General features: G+C 38.4%; 1 protein-coding gene and 2 long non-coding RNA genes across 8 annotated transcripts; all 3 read right to left on the reverse strand.

Annotated features, from left to right (window-relative positions):
* Positions 1-326: 326 nt before the first annotated feature.
* LOC145493930 (uncharacterized) lies at positions 327-6,318 on the reverse strand. 5 transcript variants are annotated; one of them, XM_081473423.1, is made up of 4 exons: positions 4,338-5,527; positions 3,498-3,602; positions 1,767-3,143; positions 327-1,731 (listed from the first exon to the last, which is right to left on the reverse strand). In XM_081473423.1, the coding sequence occupies exons 1-3, from the start codon at positions 4,665-4,667 to the stop codon at positions 3,138-3,140; spliced, it is 441 nt and encodes a 146-aa protein (XP_081329549.1). In that variant the 5' UTR covers positions 4,668-5,527; the 3' UTR covers positions 327-1,731; positions 1,767-3,137. The 5 variants fall into 5 exon arrangements, with proteins under 5 accessions (XP_081329549.1, XP_081329548.1, XP_081329546.1 ...); XM_081473422.1 differs by having other exon boundaries at positions 1,829-3,602; XM_081473420.1 differs by having other exon boundaries at positions 1,767-3,602.
* A 3,242-nt stretch (positions 6,319-9,560) lies between these two features.
* On the reverse strand, positions 9,561-13,946 carry LOC145492167 (uncharacterized). Of its 2 annotated transcripts, XR_014049956.1 has the most exons (5): positions 13,595-13,946; positions 12,898-12,950; positions 11,953-12,127; positions 11,370-11,478; positions 9,561-10,997 (listed from the first exon to the last, which is right to left on the reverse strand). It is a non-coding gene; the product is annotated as an uncharacterized LOC145492167 (long non-coding RNA). The 2 variants fall into 2 exon arrangements; XR_014049955.1 differs by lacking the exon at positions 12,898-12,950 and having other exon boundaries at positions 13,595-13,930.
* A 928-nt stretch (positions 13,947-14,874) lies between these two features.
* LOC145492196 (uncharacterized) lies at positions 14,875-18,264 on the reverse strand. Its single transcript, XR_014049962.1, has 4 exons — positions 18,231-18,264; positions 17,286-17,460; positions 16,680-16,776; positions 14,875-16,327 (listed from the first exon to the last, which is right to left on the reverse strand). It is a non-coding gene; the product is annotated as an uncharacterized LOC145492196 (long non-coding RNA).
* Positions 18,265-19,725: the final 1,461 nt, after the last annotated feature.

A 19,725-nucleotide genomic window follows, 5' to 3' on the forward strand; every position in this document is an offset into this window, starting at 1 on the left:
GCTATTTATGGTAAAAAGTGGGTCAAGTTTGTTGCTCTGCAACAGAACAGTGCATCCTTAATTTATGAGTAATTCCCTTGAAATTGTTCTACTATCAAACTTTTTTTGAAACTTGGCATAATTAACATTCATGATATGAACATTAAAAAAATGCGATAAAAAAAATGGGGTCACCGTACTTGTTTACGCGTCAGCAGGTTCTTAAAATGGAGTAGTTTTACTGGTTGCGCGTTAAAACTTCGAATCACCTTCATACAAAATTATGTCTTCGTTACTTGAAAGACACAAACTTTGAGAGTAAAGCTTATTCACATAAGCATGCGCAGTATTGCTTCATTTAAGCCGTTGTTGATTGCCCGGTTGTGGGAATATTACACTTTTTGGGACAGTTCCGTGGTTAGCTTGAAGTCTTCGCCTTAGCCAAAATTCACCCAGTACGGAACTATTTTCCAAAAAAAAAATCATGTTCTACTATCAAACTTTTTTTCTTCTTCAAATATGTTTTTTATTAGACTGTTCTTAGCAAAAACCTGAAAAAGAAATCGGGGGTCACCGTGCTCGTTTAAGAGAAAAGGAGCATTTATTTCGCTATCGAGCTTAGTTTGAGGGAAATCTGTTACGTTTTGTACGCGCACTCGCTAATGTGCGCGCGCTAATGACGCGAAAATCGTGCGCAGTAGGGATGCGCAATGCAATAATAAGGAATCACCTTAAACCAGAAGCATATCACATAGTCTAGGTGATATGCTTCTGCCTTTTACACAATGAAAGGTATGGTGCAAAATTACCTTCAAAAAATAGCACAGCCATTCAAAACAGTACAGTTCCAATTCTGAAAAATCGCACCTAGTTCTAAAAGTCTCAAAAAAAAAAAAAGAAAACTGTAAATAAAGACACTTTTCAGTGAATCGAGTTGTCTGAGAAACGCCGGATAGATCCAATTACATTTTTTAGAACAACGGTAGAACCCCAGCTATCTCGAAAAAAGTTCCATTTTCCTTGGATTTGACCCCACTTTTCAGTGATTTTAACTCGAACTCGGATAACTCGAATTCGGATAACTCGAATTCCCCGCTATCCCGAACTAAATTTTGTTTTCCTTGATAAAAATTTAGCCCGATAACTCGAATTCTGGTTCAAGTAACTCACCAGGGATGTCATTCCATTAGCTTTTCTTGTCGTGTAATCGGTAAAAACATTCAAAACTAACACCATAGCAATTTGATCTTAATTAGTGCAACCGATCGATTGTTCACATATTTGACAGTCATGAGTCATACTGGATGCGGTGCCTTTAGCTGTCACTGTATACTGAAGTGCTGAAAATTTAGTAAACTATCAATTATTAGCATGGCTAGTTGGATATTCAGTCGAGCCCGATAACTCGATCCCCCGCTAACTCGAACTGTTTTTCGTTTCTCTTCAGAGTTCGAGTTACCAGGGTTCTACTATATTTTCTTATTTAGCTTCTATACTATTGTAAAGCCCCACTGAATGAGAAAGCCTCCATGGCGAGTTGGGTTCCCTCGTTAAATATAATTATTATTATTATTATTATTATTATTAGTATTATTATTATTATTAAATACTTGTGAAATGTTCGTGGCTAGTCTGACGCGGCGTTTCGTCTCGGCCAAGAGACTCTTCAGAGACCTTTAGAATTCAAAGGCAAACTCGTTGAGCATCACGCCCAAAGTCCCGTTCGCAAATTCTTGATGTTGACAGTCGGCCCTCTATCGCAGAAGGATTCCCAACCGTACGTTCACGAGTTAAATTTATACAAAAGCAAACAAGTATTGACAATTGTTTGCTTTTGTATAAATTTAACTCGTGAACGCACGGTTGGGAATCCTTCTGCGATAGAGGGCCAGACTGTCAACATCAAGAATTTGCGAACGGGACTTTGGGCGTGATGCTCAACGAGTTTGCCTTTGAGTTCTTAAGGTCTCTGAAGAGTCTCTTGGCCGAGACGAAACGCCGCGTCAGACTAGCCACGAACATTTCACAAGTATTTGACAATTGTTTGCTTTTGTATAAATTTAACTCGTGAACGTGCGGTTGGGAATCCTTCTGCGATAGAGGGCCAGACTGTCAACATCAAGAATTTGCGAACGGGACTTTGGGCGTGATACTCAACGAGTTTGCCTTTGAATTCTAAAGGTCTCTGAAGAGTCTCTTGGCCGAGACGAAACGCCGCGTCAGACTAGCCACGAACATTTCACAAGTATTTGACAATTGTTTGCTTTTGTATAAATTATTATTATTATTATTATTATTAAATGTAGGCTGAGAAAGGTGGATTCATAAAGCTGCGGTGATTAAGTAATAAATCGGGGGTTTTAGTAAGAGAACGGGAACGTCACTTGACGACGGCGCGCGCAGTACAAATACCCAAATATGGTCAAACTGAACAGAATCCAGGTTATTCCGCGCGCCGTGCAGTCGTCATCTGACGTTCCCGTCCTGTTGTTAAATCAGCCTATTAATGTGTCCACGACGAGACCCTATTAGGAGTGTTCGGGATACGGGATATTTGGGTAAAAATGAACGGGATACGTGCAGAGTGGAGGCAGCGTGTCCGAGTGGTTTAGGGCCCCTGGTGCCGTAATCCGGAGGTCCCGGGTTCAAGGCCTCTACCATGCCACTAGCGGGATTTGTTTCTCGGTAGTCCCGAGTTCAAATCCTCAGTCACGCTTTGTAAATAGCCAACTGGTCTGCCTCCTGCCAGTTGGGATTTTTAACCATGTTACGTTTATTTGAAATATTTGTTTCCTTTGGTTCAGTGCGATGCCTGTAAACTAGCTAAGCTTAGTGCTTGTATAGCTAAATGTATGACCACTATATATAAGATTTGCATTCACATTAGAGGTTTCTTATCTCCTTCGCTTCACGTGCGTGAAGCAACTTAAATGGGCGAGGGCGGCATTCAGGTTAAATACGAATGTGTTTCCGTTATCAAAGAAGTCTGAAAATACCACTAATTGCCTGCAGACAATACTAGCTAATGCTATCGCTTTCATGCTTTAGCGATCTGACCCTAATCACGTTGGGACTGATTCTTCAGAGCCAAAAAAAGAGGTCTCTTCACCGTACTACTTGTTAGCAATGTTTAAAGCAACCCATTGAATATCTTGCTCTCATGTCTGCAAAACGAGGAAAAATACTCAGTTAGCAAACTCGACAGCAAATTGGGGGAGGGGGCGGGGAGGGGGTACGGCGGGCTGGGCAGTGTGGGCTGGTTTACAGAGACACTTCGTACAATAATCAAGACACATGACCGACTTGCAGGCATCCAGAGCTATCGTCTTCCTGGGCCCTCGCTCCTGCGAGTCAGCGACATACCCTTTTTTCCAATCACCGTAAGAGGCATTAGAAAGCGGAATACCGTGGTTTTCGCATGAGAAAATATATAGCAGAGAGGTTCATTGCACGAACATTATTGAATGGAGATCATGGGAACAAACAATCGCACACGGATGACAAATTTGTCTGCTTACCGAAGATAATATTCTCAAGTTCGTGAAGCATTCTGGGGGCGTGTAAAAGCACTCGTGCGTACAACAATAATCTTGACCAAAGAATCTTTCTTCGAGGCTTTCGAGCTAAAAGAAGATAGTTAAACAGAAAAGAAACAGCAGTTGTGCAGAATGTACTAAGGAGATACAAATGGTCGACCTTTTTCATATCCCTAAGGTCGATAATCATGTTACTATAAACTTAACAAGAGCAGGCTTTTACATTCATATAATTTGGGTTGATGTCTGAAGGGTATCGTAAAACCGAAACCAGAGTGTAAATTAATTCAGTACTCCTTTTCAATCCTCCGTAGGTAAACAGATGGCGACTGGTACATTTACCCATAATTCTTAGCGCACAAAAACCTTAACAACGTTCATAGAAACGTACAGAAACGTTATAAAATCTTCAAACCTAGGCTACTCAATGTCCATAGCACAGGGAAAAATATTATAATAATTTGGCTTTCTTTGTGCCTTATAGGTTGCTTTAGGTTCGCAAGGCATTGTGGTAAAATGTACAGCCGCCATTTTTTTTCCTACGGTGGATTGCAACAAACGTAAAAGAACGCAATGAAGGACTTAACAACAGGCGCCAAGCGCGGGAAAACAGGTAACTAGCAATAAGCGCGGGAAAACATGAAACCGCGGGCGCCAAGTGCAGCAAAACGTGCAACAGGTGTTAAGGATGTGAAAGTTTTCAATAGCGCTGACTGCAGGAAAACGCAGTTCATTGGAAATATATTTTGTATAATTGCTTAGAGAGCGCGACTTTAACCAATTGGAAAGGCATGTATGTTTTTTCGTAAATCGCTCTATTACCTTATTATCCTCTTCATTTTTGTCTTGTTCATCTCGCTCCTTCTGTTCACCTCGATCAGTTGTTTCATTCAGTACATATTCGTCTTGTTCCTCATCGTGTAAGTCATCTTGTCCCTCATAAGGCTCATTTGCTTCATCTTGTTCACCTTTATCTTGTTCGTCTGGGTCATCTCGCTCACGGGCTCGCTCCCTTGCTTCATATTGTTGTTCTTGCTCATCTAGCTCATCTTGTGCGTCTGGTTGATCTTCAAATGCTAGGCGCTCTTTTTCTAATTTAAACGCCGTTGCAAGGTAAATGAGCAAGATGAACGCAACTGCCACCCGTATCATTACTGATAATTTTTCTTTGTCTGCTTTTTCTCTGTCAAAAAAACATCACGAATGAGACCTTCTAGTCTAAAGAAATTCTAAATTAATGAAAGCCATGTATTTCTTTTAATTTCGTAGTTCTTTGAATTTGATGATTACTCAAAGCATCAACCTACAAAGTACTCTACAACGTCTTATATGGCGAGGCTCAGTCCCGAAGTGCGCGCAGCTCCTTACCAGCCCTTTTGTATACCATTTTGACAGAAAAAGTATCCCTTTCGTATGCCTTTAATGATTGAAAAAAAATACCAGTTTCACCCTAATTTCATAACTAACCTGGTATTATTAATAAATCGCCAAAAAAGGAAATCTTCTTGTCATTTTCATGTAATGCTTAATAAATTAAATGATACAGCCATAAAGTGCGTTTGTTAAAGACCCTTTCAATTAACTAAATGACAGATTTCCCTACCCTTTCATATACCTCAACTTGTGGAATCCCTGACCCTTTTATATACCTGAAACCTGAAAAAGGTAACCCTTTCGTGCGGCCAGTCTCCCTAGCTTCATACACATAGGGTGCACCTGGGGGCATCTTAACTGCTAGCCCCGTAACGATAGAATACGCACGACGGACTAAGCGAAAGAGGGACTACTCGAAGTCTACTTAACGAAAGCTAGCACTGCCCGGCAGACTATTGAGGTAACAAAGAATTCAAGTTATCAATGGCGTGGCAATGGCTAGCTGTTTTTTTTACGAATTGAATCCTTGCATTCCGACTAAGGGTGTCTATGCTCAGATTGACCAAACCTTTGAGATTTCAACTTAGAAATTTACTTTTATTATGAAAAATGCGACCAATTTTCATAAAACGGTTGAAACCGTTACGAATCGGCGCTTGATTCGTCTGGGTAAATACGAGACGAGTAAAACCATTAACGAATTTATCTGAACTATACTAATGAATCCAGTCAGCTAAAATTTGCAATCATGCAACCAACAGTGACTAGCTGTTTTTTTTACGAATTGAATCCTTGCATTCCGACTAAGGGTGTCTATGCTCAGATTGACCAAACCTTTGAGATTTCAACTTAGAAATTTACTTTTATTATGAAAAATGCGACCAATTTTCATAAAACGGTTGAAACCGTTACGAATCGGCGCTTGATTCGTCTGGGTAAATACGAGACGAGTAAAACCAGTAACGAATTTATCTGAACTATACTAATGAATCCAGTCAGCTAAAATTTGTAATCATGCAACCAACAGTCTCTCACACCAATTAAGCTTTGTTTGTCAGCACTAAAATTTGATACGTTCCGCTCGTATTAAAATGTGAAAAAGAAAAATGTGAAAAAAAAAATTCAACTTACTTACAATCAAAAATATTTCAAGTTTCTTCGGTTTTGTTTCCAGAATGAAGACGGGGGCAAACGCTCTTAAGCTCTTAAAGAAATATGTTTAACATCCTTCTTATCCACTGTTATCCAGTAGGCTTGCTAAATTAATTTTAACAATTTTAAACTTTTTGTTGACATATAAATTACCTCTTGTAACTGTCTACAGATTCGTTTACCTTGTATGACGTTCTTTTCAAGCCTTTCAGGCTTTTCTTCGCAATTCTCTTCCTTCGTTTGCCTAAGTAACATAGACTACGACTATATTTTATAATGCTAATATCAACCTGATCACTTAACTGCAACTGATCTACACGCTTGGATTGTGCTGTGAACAACTCATTCAATGAAGTTTAGCGAAAGAAAATGATTCGTTAACAACTAAAGACTACTTGCAATTTGAAAGTCAAATGGCTTCAATCTCACGCAAATAATAATCAGTGAGGCGTTTGAAGGAATATAATTAAACATTTACACTGCATAGAATATAATTTTGTTTTCTAACCTCGTTTCCAATCCGTTTCTACTTGTTCCTTGTAATTCTATAGTAATATAAAAACCACTGCTTAGTCAAAAGGCTTTTTACTTAAAATTTAAGCCCCTTGCGCGTAGCATTAGCTGCATCGCTTTTGTTGCCCGGTGGGGGGTGGGTAACAAATTATTTAAGTACGATCAGCCGCTCGCTCCTCTTCCCTCGCTGGGGAAAATGAGTCGACGAAACGAGGACATCGCTGACAATTTGGACCAAATAATGGTAAATAAATTGGGAGTTTGGACATGATTTCTCAATTCTGACGATTCTTCAAAAAAAAAATCAGTCAACCGGGAGGGTATCCGCTTCCTGTTACAGGAAACGGATATTGGTTGCCTGAATTGATCGAGATACAATAGAATTGTTCCCAGAGGAAGGTCTTTATAACGAGGCACGAGATGCAATGGACGATCTTCTCTCTCCTACGTTACATTAAAATACGACTTGAAAAATGAGGTACAGCACCCTGATGAAGCGAAGCTCCGAAGAACGAACGCAATCCATGCCAGTACATAGCCCAAACCTGAAGTATTGACTGAAGATAGAATCAAGCTATGCCATGTATCTTAATTAGTTTCCATGTTCTGCTCTCGTTTATGTTTATTAGTTGTCAATTAGTCAAATCACCTCTTGCATAACATGAACTAGACCGATTTAGCTACACATTTTTTTTTTTATAAGAACATCGTTTTTCCGGCCGAGGCTGAATATTCTTATTTTTCTGCCGATTTTAGGCTGAAAATATTCTTGTGAATATTCTTAGATTATAACGTATGACATTTCTGTTTTCGAATGTATTTGGTGTCTGTATGGTGTTAAACCAGGCGTAGTCAAATAGTCAATCGAAAAACCGATAATCGATATTAATCGATAACAATCGATACCAATCGAGGATTGCCGTCGGCAATCGATGAAAATCGATGAAGAAAAAAAGTTGTGAATTCGACTATTATCGATTGCCGATAGTAATCAATAACGATTGATTCATCGATTGGTATCGATTATTATCGATTGTTATCGGAAATTATTTTTGTTCTTTTACAAGTTACACCGATATAATGTTTGACAAAATTTGTCTGAAATGGTTGTATTGAGTCATTTTATCATAGCCTGCGTATCTTACAAGAAGAGAAACAACTAACAGAAACATTCTGGGCTTTACATCTTTATTTTCGGGGGTTAACGACATCGGAAGAAGCTAAGGCCAGAGTAGCAGTGTAAAACCCTCCAGTCTCATTGTAGTTTCTGCAATTAGATGAAGCAAAATAAACAACAGAGTCAGTGTCCTAGTGATTCTAGTGATTTATTTGCATTAGGAAAAAAACGTAAGAATAGATCATAGAGTAGGCCAAAGGGAAAAGATAATCTGATAGCATGCTCAAAATGAACGTCTTGTGTTGTTCCAGGTATTATTTCACACAATAAAAAGGCTATCTTTGAATACTCCGGGTGGTTATTCACGTTTTCAAACTGATAACAATCGATATTCCTGAAGACAGGAATAATCGATTGTTTTCAATTTTTGCCAATCGATAGCAATCTATAAGGGAATTTTTCTATGAGTTCCATTCTTATCGATGGCCGATATCAATCGACAGCAATCGGCGATTGATATCGATTGAAGCGGTTGATTTGCGATATCGATTTTTACCTATTGACTACGTCTGGTGTTAAAGCAATTTTGGACCCAGCCTGCAGGCAGTATTATTAATGCCTGACATGACGAAAATAACTTTTTTTAGCATCGAGCCGACGGCTAGAGCTGTTTTTGTTGCTTTTTAATTGGCTAGTTTGGCCGTTTAGAGAAAGGAAGAATTTTGCGCGGTTTAGTTGAAAACGTATAATTGTATTGTATTACAAATTTTCAACACACAAAATTATCATGTTCCTTTCAAAATCTCAGCCTTGGGTTTATTCTTAAAATATTATTAGAATTTCGCAAATTTCAGCCTCGATATTCTTATAAAATATATTCCCATAAAAAAAAGAGTGCAAAGGTTCTATCAGAACGGCCAAAGAGGGTTTCCCCATATTCATTTGAGCAGCTGATGTTTAAGGACTACATGTATCTTAAAAATCATAAACAAAGCATAGGTTAATTAGTTCTTTTTCAATTTCAGCTAGAAACAAGGCAAATAGAATGTGATCGATACCAAAGCCTCTCAACGATCGGGAGAACATTCCACCTGCGCCAAGCGCGGAAAAACATTCAAATTGTGCCAAGCGCGGGAAAAAATGCAACTAGCTAGTCCCAAGCGCGGGCAAACATACAACCGGTACCAAGCGCGGGAAAGCGCGTTAATCGACTTTTGTTGATTAAATTACTGATTGGTTGAAACCAGTATGTAGCGAAAATCTCTCATGATTAACCAATTGGTAGGCAAACCTGCAAACACATGTCTATCCCCACAGTCAATGGAAATCTCCTACCATATTATCATCATCCTCTAGACTTTGCTCATCTTGTACATCTTTCTCGATCGTTTGTTCTCAGCCAGCTCTGTTTTCTGACCTTTCTCATCTGGTTCATCTTTAAATACAGGACCCTACTTGTCTAATTTAAACGCCATCACAATGAAAATGAGCAAAATGAAGGCGATTGTAGCACGCATCTTTACTGTCATTGCTTCTTTCTGAATAAAAAAAAATTAGATTAACGGTTCAAAATTTCAATTCTTGTTCCTGAGAGCCATGTATTTCTTTTAATAGTTTAGAGGATATGGTGATACATCGTTAACCTTTTTCTTATTGTCATGTGTCATCTTAAACATATCGTTAGAGAAAGACAATGCCGTTCGTAAAACTGGCCTCGAGTCCTTTTCATTGTCATATTATTCGGGAAAGATTGATCCAAAAATGCGTTGAAACTGATATGAAAAAATTTAATACTGCTGCAAGTGATATTATGCCACAAGTTTAAGAATCTGGCATTCGATGATCTTGAACTAAAACTTAAATAAAAACAACTATATTTAAGTCTTAAATGTATTTAGCACAGTCGTGCTAACTGGGGACACAGTAAAAGGTAAAAAAAAAAGATTCGAATAAAACATAAACTATTAAGAGTCCCAACTGATGGGAGGCTGCCCAGTTGGCTATTTACACAACGTGGTAGAGGAGTTGGACTCGAAACTACCGAGAACAAATCCAGGTAGAGGTAGGCTGGAGGATTTGAACTCAGGGACCTCCAGATGTCAAATCCAGCGCCCTGAACCACTAGGCACGCCAAAAGGGTTTTCCCGCTTCTTCGAAGTTTGGAGAATCAAATTCCCGAGAAAGTTAAAAGAAGAACATTCATAATTTCTTGAATTCATGAGACTCATACTAGCTTCTTCGATGGCAGAAGCTCTATACAGCGGCCATGTTGCAACGGGGGACAGATTTAACTAGGCTCAAGGAGAGGAGCCATACGAAAAGGAGTCCGCGCTCATGACTCGTGCAACTGCCGGGCTTCGTACGTGTTTCCCAGCTAAGTTCCCTGCGCAGGAATTTGAGTTTCAAGCATGCGCATAGGTGGCCTTTCGAGGGTAGACCACGAGGACCACCGATTTTTTATTAGAATTCTGAGTTAACTAAGATTAATCAGTTTTTAACGGTTTGTACGGCAGTTACGGTGACGGTTACAAAGGCCCATCGGTGTAACTGGAATTGTGAGTTTGTTTCAGGGCGCCTGGTGTCGGAATAAACGTTCAAATTTATTTTTAGTCTACATTGGCATTCAAAATTCGAGAGAGCAGCGGATCGTGAGCCCAAATAAACATCTGTCTAATAATATGATTTATTATAGGACTGAGAAAATTACTTCACTGTGCTTGGCTGAGAGCAGGCCAATTTATCGTTAAGTGTTGCACTGCAGTGCAAATTAACGTGCGTGCGTTCGCAATTTTCTCAGTCATATGATAAATGAGTAATCGTTTTAAAGCTCTAGCAATTAAGTATTTACACTACCTGTGGTATTGGAAACTTCTATCACATTATACTCGCCCAAAGGCTCGTGCAATTTTGAGAGAATTTTCAAATATCATGCGTAGTGTAAATACTTAATTGCACCCGAATTCATACGATTACTTTTACTTGTGAAACGAATTATTAGAGTCTCATTTTAATGCGCACGTACAAAAACAGATTTGATTTAGTGAACCTCTCCCCTGCCGAACATAGGAAAACAACTTTCGTAGTTGACCATTGACGTGCCTGATTCAGATTTTCCGACGATAGTGAAGAAAGCAAAAGACCAAATGATAGGACTCAAGATGTTTTATTACACCAGGCACCTTATTTTAAATTTAGTTTAGTCTTTTTATCCACATATTACCCGTCTCATAAACTAACTAGAATACCAAGTGATGATTAATTTATGCTTGCCCCAAGTTACGGTTCGGTAGATGCTTTGGTAAACCTGATGAATCTTGCTTTCATGTCTGCAAAATGACAAAGAAATAAATTATTCTCAGTTATCAAACTCCATCGATCTTGCCTTTTAATAAGGGCGCCCTCGTGACAACAATTGACTAGGGAGGGGGAGGCACGGGGACCTGGTTTGTGCGTTGGTTTACATAGAGTGGCAAGTCAGTATGCTAAGTAAGTCACATGACCAACTTGCAGATATATCATGAGCATTCGTTCCTCAAGTAAACTAGTGACGTTCCTTTTTTCTAAGCACCGGCTAAGAGGCTCCAGGAATGACTTGTGAAAATACAGGCAAAGAGAGTTCATACTAGGACGTTACTGAATAAAAAACATGACAATAAACATCACATTGGTCCACATTAATGACGGATCGGTCTTCTTACCCAGGATAATTTACTTCCTGAACCTGTAGCAATCTGGGGGCGTAACAAAGCAAATATGGGTGCAGCAAAAATCTTGACGTTCAAAAATTCTTTCCTCAAGGCTTTCGAGCTAAAGAAATGAACAAAAAGAAGAGTAGCACGATTATGCCAAAATTAACGACCTTTAGACATTTTTGAATTATAAAGCTCACCAAAGTAGACCTTTTCATTTCAAGCTTTTTCTTGTTGAACTCATGGATAATCACATTACTATACTCGTAACGTGAGCAAGCTTTTAGGTCCTATCATTTGTGCTGATGTTTGAAGGTTATCGTAAAAACAAATCGTACGAGTAAATTACGTCTTTCCAATCACAACTAATGTGGAAAGCAATGAAATGAGCCAGCGCTTAGCGTGGGTAAGAATATAACTGGCCCAAAACGCGGGAAAACATGTAACATATGCTAAGCGCGGGAAAAGTAAGTTGCTACTGGTTGTGGTGACGCTTCCAATTGGTTGGAAATACAGCAGGTTTGTTCTTATTGGTTAAAGCGTATCGCAAGAGTTTAATATCTCAGGAGCCGATTGTAAACCGAACTATTACCTCATTATCCCCTTCGTCTTCGGTTTGCTCATCTCGCTCGTTTGTTTCATCTTGTTTTTCTACGTCATCTTCAAATACAGGACGCTCTTTCTCTAATTTAAACGCCGTTGCAAGGGAAATGAGCAAAATCAAGGCGAGTGCAACACGCATCTTCTCTGTTTTTGTTTCTTTTCCTCTGTGAAAAAGAACATGAAATAGCTTAAACTCCAAAATACGTTTCTTCTTAATAATAGCCACATATTTCTTTTGATGTATCAAGGTATTAACCTTTTTCTATTCTTTCATATCACCTTGAAGGCCCGGGGTTGATATTTTCTAAAGAGGGAAATAAATATCTTACTTACAGACCTTGTTCGCCATTGTTTAGAGAAGCAATGTGCCCTATACGCAAAACAGCCTTGTAAGCTTTTCATGTTACTTTACGTTATTTAAGACAGAGTTGTCAAAAACTGTGTTGTCGGGAAACTTCGATCAGAACGCACCTTGAATTGCGTTTGTGCTTACTTTACAATTCGTCGAGGTAAAATACGAGACACATACTGAAGCCACAGAAGAACACGGAACAAATTTCGAGGAAAAAGCCCTGGGTACCAGGCTAATTAATATTAACAAGCAGCTCGTTCCAAGAGCATTTTCATTAAGTTTGAAGGACTCAAGAGAAAGGTTATAGACATGTGCTTAGAATAGAACTCGGACGTCAACCGTTATTACTCGCGAATATGTTAAAGCGTCACTCTCTTCAGTCTGATTTCATCATAACTTATTTTCACTGCCTGGATTGGCTGTATTAGAACAACGCTGCAACCCGCAGCCTGTTGCTTAAAACAGGCTTCAAAAAGCTTACAGTGGTATTTTGTTCAGGAAAGAAAATTCGTTATTTACTCTGCTTAAGATGGCCTAAATTTCCCGCTTACATTTCAGTTTTGAGAGTAAAATGATACCTACAAGATCCTTTGATGTTTTTTTTGTCTTCTCAACTGTCTTCTTTGTTATCGATTCTTTAAAGGGAAATAAATGTGTTATTTTCGATTATTTATTGACCTACCCCGCACCTTGAAGAGAAAAACAGGCTTGGAAAATGTGCTGGAAAGTTGGATGTTTCTTAGAATAGAATATTTCTTTTCATATTGTGCTTGGTAAACTTCCCATTTGCGTTAAGTACCGATAAAAAGGCCTGAGTCATTGTCGTATCTTCTCACAGCAACCTTTTCTCGATGACAGAATTTTGGTATCAACAACAGAAATAAACCCCGCATATAATGTTCAATCAGACTGTCGATAGAAGTAGTGTCTTTATGAAATCAAGAGACACGCGAAACAATGATCTTTTTCAAATCAAAGCAAGAATGTACCGAAGGAGAGACAAAGGTATTTAAAATCAAACTATTTATCTTATCGCGTACTGACAATATCCGAGGAGCCATTCTTAAGAAATGTTTTGTCAGATACTCTGTGGACTATATTTTGTGAAATACACTGCGCAGCCTTTCTGGGACCTTCCGATACGAAATAAAGAATCTTAGATGTTTTCTTCTCCTCTCTCTCCATTGCTACAGAAAATTGCTTTCAGGGAAAAAATCGAGTGCTGCCCATAGCAACTAACATTATCTAACTGTTTAATCTAGTTACATAAATGACTTACTGCAATCTACAGTCGTTTTCTTGATCAGGTCCTTTTTCCTTAAAATCGGAACGGCTTTTGCTATCAGCTAAGCTTTGCCTGAGGTTAGATCTCTGTGAAGAACTGAATGTGATGTGTAACTTTCTGATATTTTAATCTTTCTAACTATGTAATTATTGTTTGTTAGAATGACAGCAGAAAATTAAGAAAAGCTTTGTTAAAGATCAATGTACAGCTGTCCAGAGTTGAGTCTGACAGCAGAGAATGGAAAAGCAAGTGGTGTGGAGGCATTTGCCTAGGGTAAGACTTCGTACTGAGTGTTTACTTAACGAAACTTTTGGCCGCGCTTAACACTGAGCAAAATTCTGAGACGTATATAGATTTTGAAACACTCATCTGAGCCGCTAAAAAGATATGTGACCTGACAAGTGGCAATTCTTGTACTTCTTGATCGAATAACTTAAAGAATTAAAGAATTAAACAATTAAAGTTCGCAATTTTTTTAAAACAAAAAAACGACAACAAAGACTGCGATGTACGAATGACATAACAGGTTTGTCAGTTGTTACCTAGGAAGTCAACCCTTCAGTTGAGAATTTTTTTTAATAAAACTTGAGTTCTAAGGAGACCGTCAAAATGTTATCATTGCAAACTACTTAGAAAGCATGTAAAGGTCTGTATGTCACATTCAAGCAACAATGTTTCTGATAGATGCCGTGTCGCTCACATGACACCCATTGTTAACCGAAAAATACGGTCGTTTTCTTGATCAAATTCTGTTCCTTCGAATTCACACTTTCGCGATTAGCTAATGCTTTGCCGAGGTAAGATTTCTACGGAGAACTGAATGCATTTGTTACATTCCGTTGTTATTGTTTGTGAAAATGACAGCAGAAAATTGAGATTTCAAGGTTTCGTTAAAAAGCATTGTACGAGTTAAGTCTGTCAGCTGAGCGCTGAAAAAAGCGCGTTGCCTAGAGGCATTTTTGTGGGGTAATTTTCATGATATTTACTTAAAGAAAATTTTCGCAGAGCTAAAGAAACAGACATTGTTACACTTATAGAGACTTTCAGCCACTGACCTGAGCTAAAAAAAACTGTGAAGTGACAAGTAACCATTCTTTGACTTCTAAACTCAACCTAAAGAGTCATGTTGTCCCACAGAATTACATTCAAGGTTCTCAATTTTGAACACAGGACAGTAAAGACTATATTGTAGGAATGCAACAGGTGCGTCGGTTGTTTCCTACGAAGTCAACCTTTGAATATAATTCAGAATTTTTTTTTAATAAGGCTTTAGTTCTAAGGATACAGAACGTTATCATTAAAAAGTACTTAGAATGTATGAAAAGATCTGTATGTCACACTTTTTAAGTGCCGTTTTGCATTGCCGGCCGAGAAAACAGTTTCTCTGATAAATGGTACCCATCGTTTACCAAGTACAGGCGTATGGAGAATGTAAGTTTCGTGAACAGCTAAACTTTGTCCCGAGGTTAGATCTCTGTGGAGAACTGAATGTGATCTATAACTTTCTCTGCTTTTAAACTTTCTTACTATGCAATTATTGAATTTAAAAGTGACAGCTGAAAATACATATTTTTTTTGTTAAAAATCAATGGACAGCTGTCAAGGCATTTGTCTAAGGTAAACCTCGTGATATTTACTCATTGCAAAATTCCCCCAACCTAGACAACCAGAAATTCTTACGATTATAAAATTTTGAGCCACTCACCTGAGCCAAAAAAGTATGTGTACTAACGAGTGACCATTCTTCGACTTCTAACCTCTGTTTAATGGTCGAAGGTTAATTAACCTTTAAAGCCTCAAAGTTCTCAGTTTTAAACTAAAGACACAACGGGTTTGTCGGTTGTTACCTAGGAAGTCAACCTTTCAGTTAAGAACTTTTTAATAAAGCTTAAGTTCTACTAAGAAGCAAAACGTTATCATTGCATATTACTTTGAAAGTATGGAAAGGTCTGTAAGGTGGCCTGTAAGGGATACCTCGATATTTTTAAGTGTCACATAAAATATTTTGCTTTGGCGACTTCAAGTTAATAAATGAACATAGCTTTCTTCTTTTGTCTTTCTTTGTCTCTCGACGACGATTTTATTAATCGCGATTGCGACTTATAACTTTCGATCGCAACTAACAACTCTCGATCGTGACTTATAACTCGCGATCGCAACTTATAACTCGCGATCGCGACTTATAACTGGCGATCGCGACTTATAACTCGCGGTCGCGACTTATAACTGGCGATCGCGAGTTATAACTCGCGATCGCAACTAATAACTCTCCATCGCGACTTATAACTCTCGATCGCAACTTATAACTCCCGATCGCAACTAACAACTGTCGATCGCAAGTTATAACTCTCGATCGCGACTTCTCATTCTCGATCGCGACTTATAACTCGTGATCGCAACCTATAACTCTCGATCGCAACTTATAACTCTCGATCGCGACTTATAACTCACGATCGCAACTTATAACTCTCGATCGGTACTTGTAACTCGCGATCGCAATTGATAACTCTCGATCGCAACTTATAACGTAAACAAACGACCAAATGATAGGACTCAAGATGTTTTATTACACCAGGCACCTTAATTTAAATTTAGTTTACAGTCTTCTTATCCATGTATTACCCGTCTCATAAACTAACTAGAATACCAAGTGATGATTAATTTATGCTGCCCCAAGTTACGCTTCGGTAGATGCTTCAACAAACCTGGTGAATCTTGCTTTCATGTCTGCAAGATGACAAGGAAATAAATTATTCTCAGTTATCAAATTCCATCGATCTTGCCTTTAACGAGGGCGCCCTCGTGACAACACGGGGGCTGGTTGGTGTATTGTTCCTGTTTTACAGATATTGGTTCGTCAGTATGCTAAGTAAGTCACATGACCAGCTTGCAGATGTATCATGAGCATTCGTTCCTCAAGTCAGCTAGTGACGTTCCTTTTTTCTAAGGACCGGCAAAGAGGCTCCAGGAAACTGACTTGTGAAAATACAAGCAAAGAGAGTTCGTGCTAAGACGTTACTAAATGACTCGAGACTAAAAATCACATTGGTCCACATTAATGACGGATCGGTCTTCTTACCCAGTATAATCTACTTCCCGAAACAATTAGAGGGCCTAACAATGCAAGTGTGGGTACAACAATAATTCTCAGGTTCTCTTTCCTCAAGGCTTTCGAGCTAAAGAAATGAACAAAAAGAAAAATAACACGATTATGCCAAAATTTACGACCTTCTGACATTTTTACATTATAAAGCTCACCAAAGTAGACCTTTTCATTTCAAGCTTTTTCATGTTGAACTCATGGATAATCACATTACTATACTCGTAACGTGAGCAAGCTTCTAGGTCCTCAGTATCATTTGTGCTGATGTTTGAAGGTTATCGTAAAAGCAAATCGTACGAGTAATTTACACCTTTCCAATCACAACTAATATGGAAAGCAATGAAATGAGCCAGTGAGAGGACTTCAAGTAAAATCTGCGCACGGCGCTTAGCGTGGGTAAGAATATAACTGGCCCAAAACGCGGGAAAACATGTAACAGATGCTGAGCGCGGGAAAAACAAGTTGCTACTGGTTGTGGTGACGCTTCCGATTGGTTGGAAAAATAGCAGGTTTGTTCTTATTGGTTAAAGCGTATCGCAAGAGTTTAATATCTCAGGAGCCGATTGTAAACCGAACTATTACCTCATTATCCCCTTCGTCTTCGGTTTGCTCATCTCGCTCATTTGCTTCATCTTGTTTTTCTACGTCATCTTCAAATACAGGACGCTCTTTCTCTAATTTAAATGTCGTCGCAAGGGAAATGAGCAAAATCAAGGCGAGTGCAACACGCATCTTCTCTGTTTTTGTTTCTTTTCCTCTGTGAAAAAGAACACGAAATAGCTTAAACTCCAAAATATGTTTCTTCTTAATGATAGCCACATATTTCTTTTGATGTATCAAGGTATTAACGTTTTTCTATTCTTTCATATCACCTTGAAGGCCCGGGGTTGATATTTTCTAAAGAGGGAAATAAATATCTTACTTACAGACCTTGTTCGCCATTGTTTAGAGAAGCAATGTGCCCTATACACAAAACGGCCTTGTAAGCTTTTCATGTTACTTTACGTTATTTAAGACAGAGTTGTCAAAAACTGTGTTGTCGGGAAACTTCGATCAGAACGCACCTTGAATTGCGTTTGTGCTTACTTTACAATTCGTCGAGGTAAAATACGAGACACATACTGAAGCCACAGAAGAACACGGAACAAATTTCGAGGAAAAAGCCCTGGGTACCAGGCTAATTAATATTAACAAGCAGCTCGTTCCAAGAGCATTTTCATTAAGTTTGAAGGACTCAAGAGAAAGGTTATAGACATGTGCTTAGAATAGAACTCGGACGTCAACCGTTATTACTCGCGAATATGTTAAAGCGTCACTCTCTTCAGTCTGATTTCATCATAATTTATTTTCACTGCCTGGATTGGCTGTATTAGAACAACGCTGCAACCCGCAGTCTGTTGCTTAAAACAGGCTTCAAAAAGCTTACAGTAGTATTTTGTTCAGGAAAGAAAATTCGTTATTCACTCTGCTTAAGATGGCCTAAATTTCCCGCTTACATTTCAGTTTTGAGAGTAAAATGATACCTACAAGATCCTTTGATGTTTTTTTTGTCTTCTCAACTGTCTTCTTTGTTATCGATTCTTTAAAGGGAAATAAATGTGTTATTTTCGATTATTTATTGACCTACCCCCGCACCTTGAAGAGAAAAACAGGCTTGGAAAATGTGCTGGAAAGTTGGATGTTTCTTAGAATAGAATATTTCTTTTCATATTGTGCTTGGTAAACTTCCCATTTACGTTAAGTACCGCTAAAAAGGCCTGAGTCATTGTCGTATCTTCTCACAGCAACCTTTTCTCGATGACAGAATTTTGGTATCAACAACAGAAATAAACCCCGCATATAATGTTCAATCAGACTGTCGATAGAAGTAGTGTCTTTATGAAATCAAGAGACGCGCGAAACAATGATCTTTTCCAAATCAAAGCAATAATGTACCGAAGGAGAGACAAAGGTATTTAAAATCAAACTATTTATCTTATCGCGTACTGAAAATATCCGAGGAGCCATTCTTAAGAAATGTTTTGTCAGATACTCTGTGGATTATATTTTGTGAAATACATTGCGAAGCCTTTCTGGGACCTTCCGATACGAAGTAAAGAATCTTAGATGTTTTCTTCTCCTCTCTCTCCATTGCTACAGAAAATTGCTTTCAGGGAAAAAATCGAGTGCTGCCCATAACAACTAACATTATCTAACTGTTTAATCTAGTTACATAAATGACTTACTGCAATATAAAGTCGTTTTCTTGATCAGGTCCTTTTTCCTTAAAATCGGAACGGCTTTCGCTATCAGCTAAGCTTTGCCTGAGGTTAGATCTCTGTGAAGAACTGAATGTGATCTATAACTTTCTGATATTTTAATCTTTCTAACTATGTAATTATTGTTTGTTAGAATGACAGCAGAAAATTAAGAAAGGCTTTGTTAAAGATCAATGTACAGCTGTCCAGAGTTGAGTCTGACAGCAGAGAATGGAAAAGCAAGTGGTGTGGAGGCATTTGCCTAGGGTAAGACTTCGTACTGAGTGTTTACTTAACGAAACTTTTCGCCGAGCTTAACACGGAGCAGAAATTCTTAGACGTATATAGTTTTTGAAACACTTATCTGAGCCGCTAAAAAGATATGTGACCTGACAAGTGGCAATTCTTGTACTTCTTGATCGAATAACTTAAAGAATTAAACAATTAAACAATTAAAGTTCGCAATTAAAAAAAAAAAAAAATGACAACAAGGACTGCGATGTACGAATGACATAACAGGTTTGTCAGTTGTTACCTAGGAAGTCAACCTTTCAGTTGAGAATTTTTTTAATAAAACTTGAGTTCTAAGGAGACCGTCAAAATGTTATCATTACAAACTACTTAGAAAGTATGTAAAGGTCTGTATGTCACATTCAAGCAACAATGTTTCTGATAGATGCCGTGTCGCTCACATGACACCAATTGTTTACCGAAAATTACGGTCGTTTTCTTGATCAAATTCTGTTCCTTCGAATTCACACTTTCGCGATTAGCTAATGCTTTGC

This window comes from Orbicella franksi, chromosome 7 (assembly GCF_964199315.1).
Source record: "Orbicella franksi chromosome 7, jaOrbFran1.1, whole genome shotgun sequence".
Lineage (NCBI taxonomy): Eukaryota > Metazoa > Cnidaria > Anthozoa > Scleractinia > Merulinidae > Orbicella > Orbicella franksi.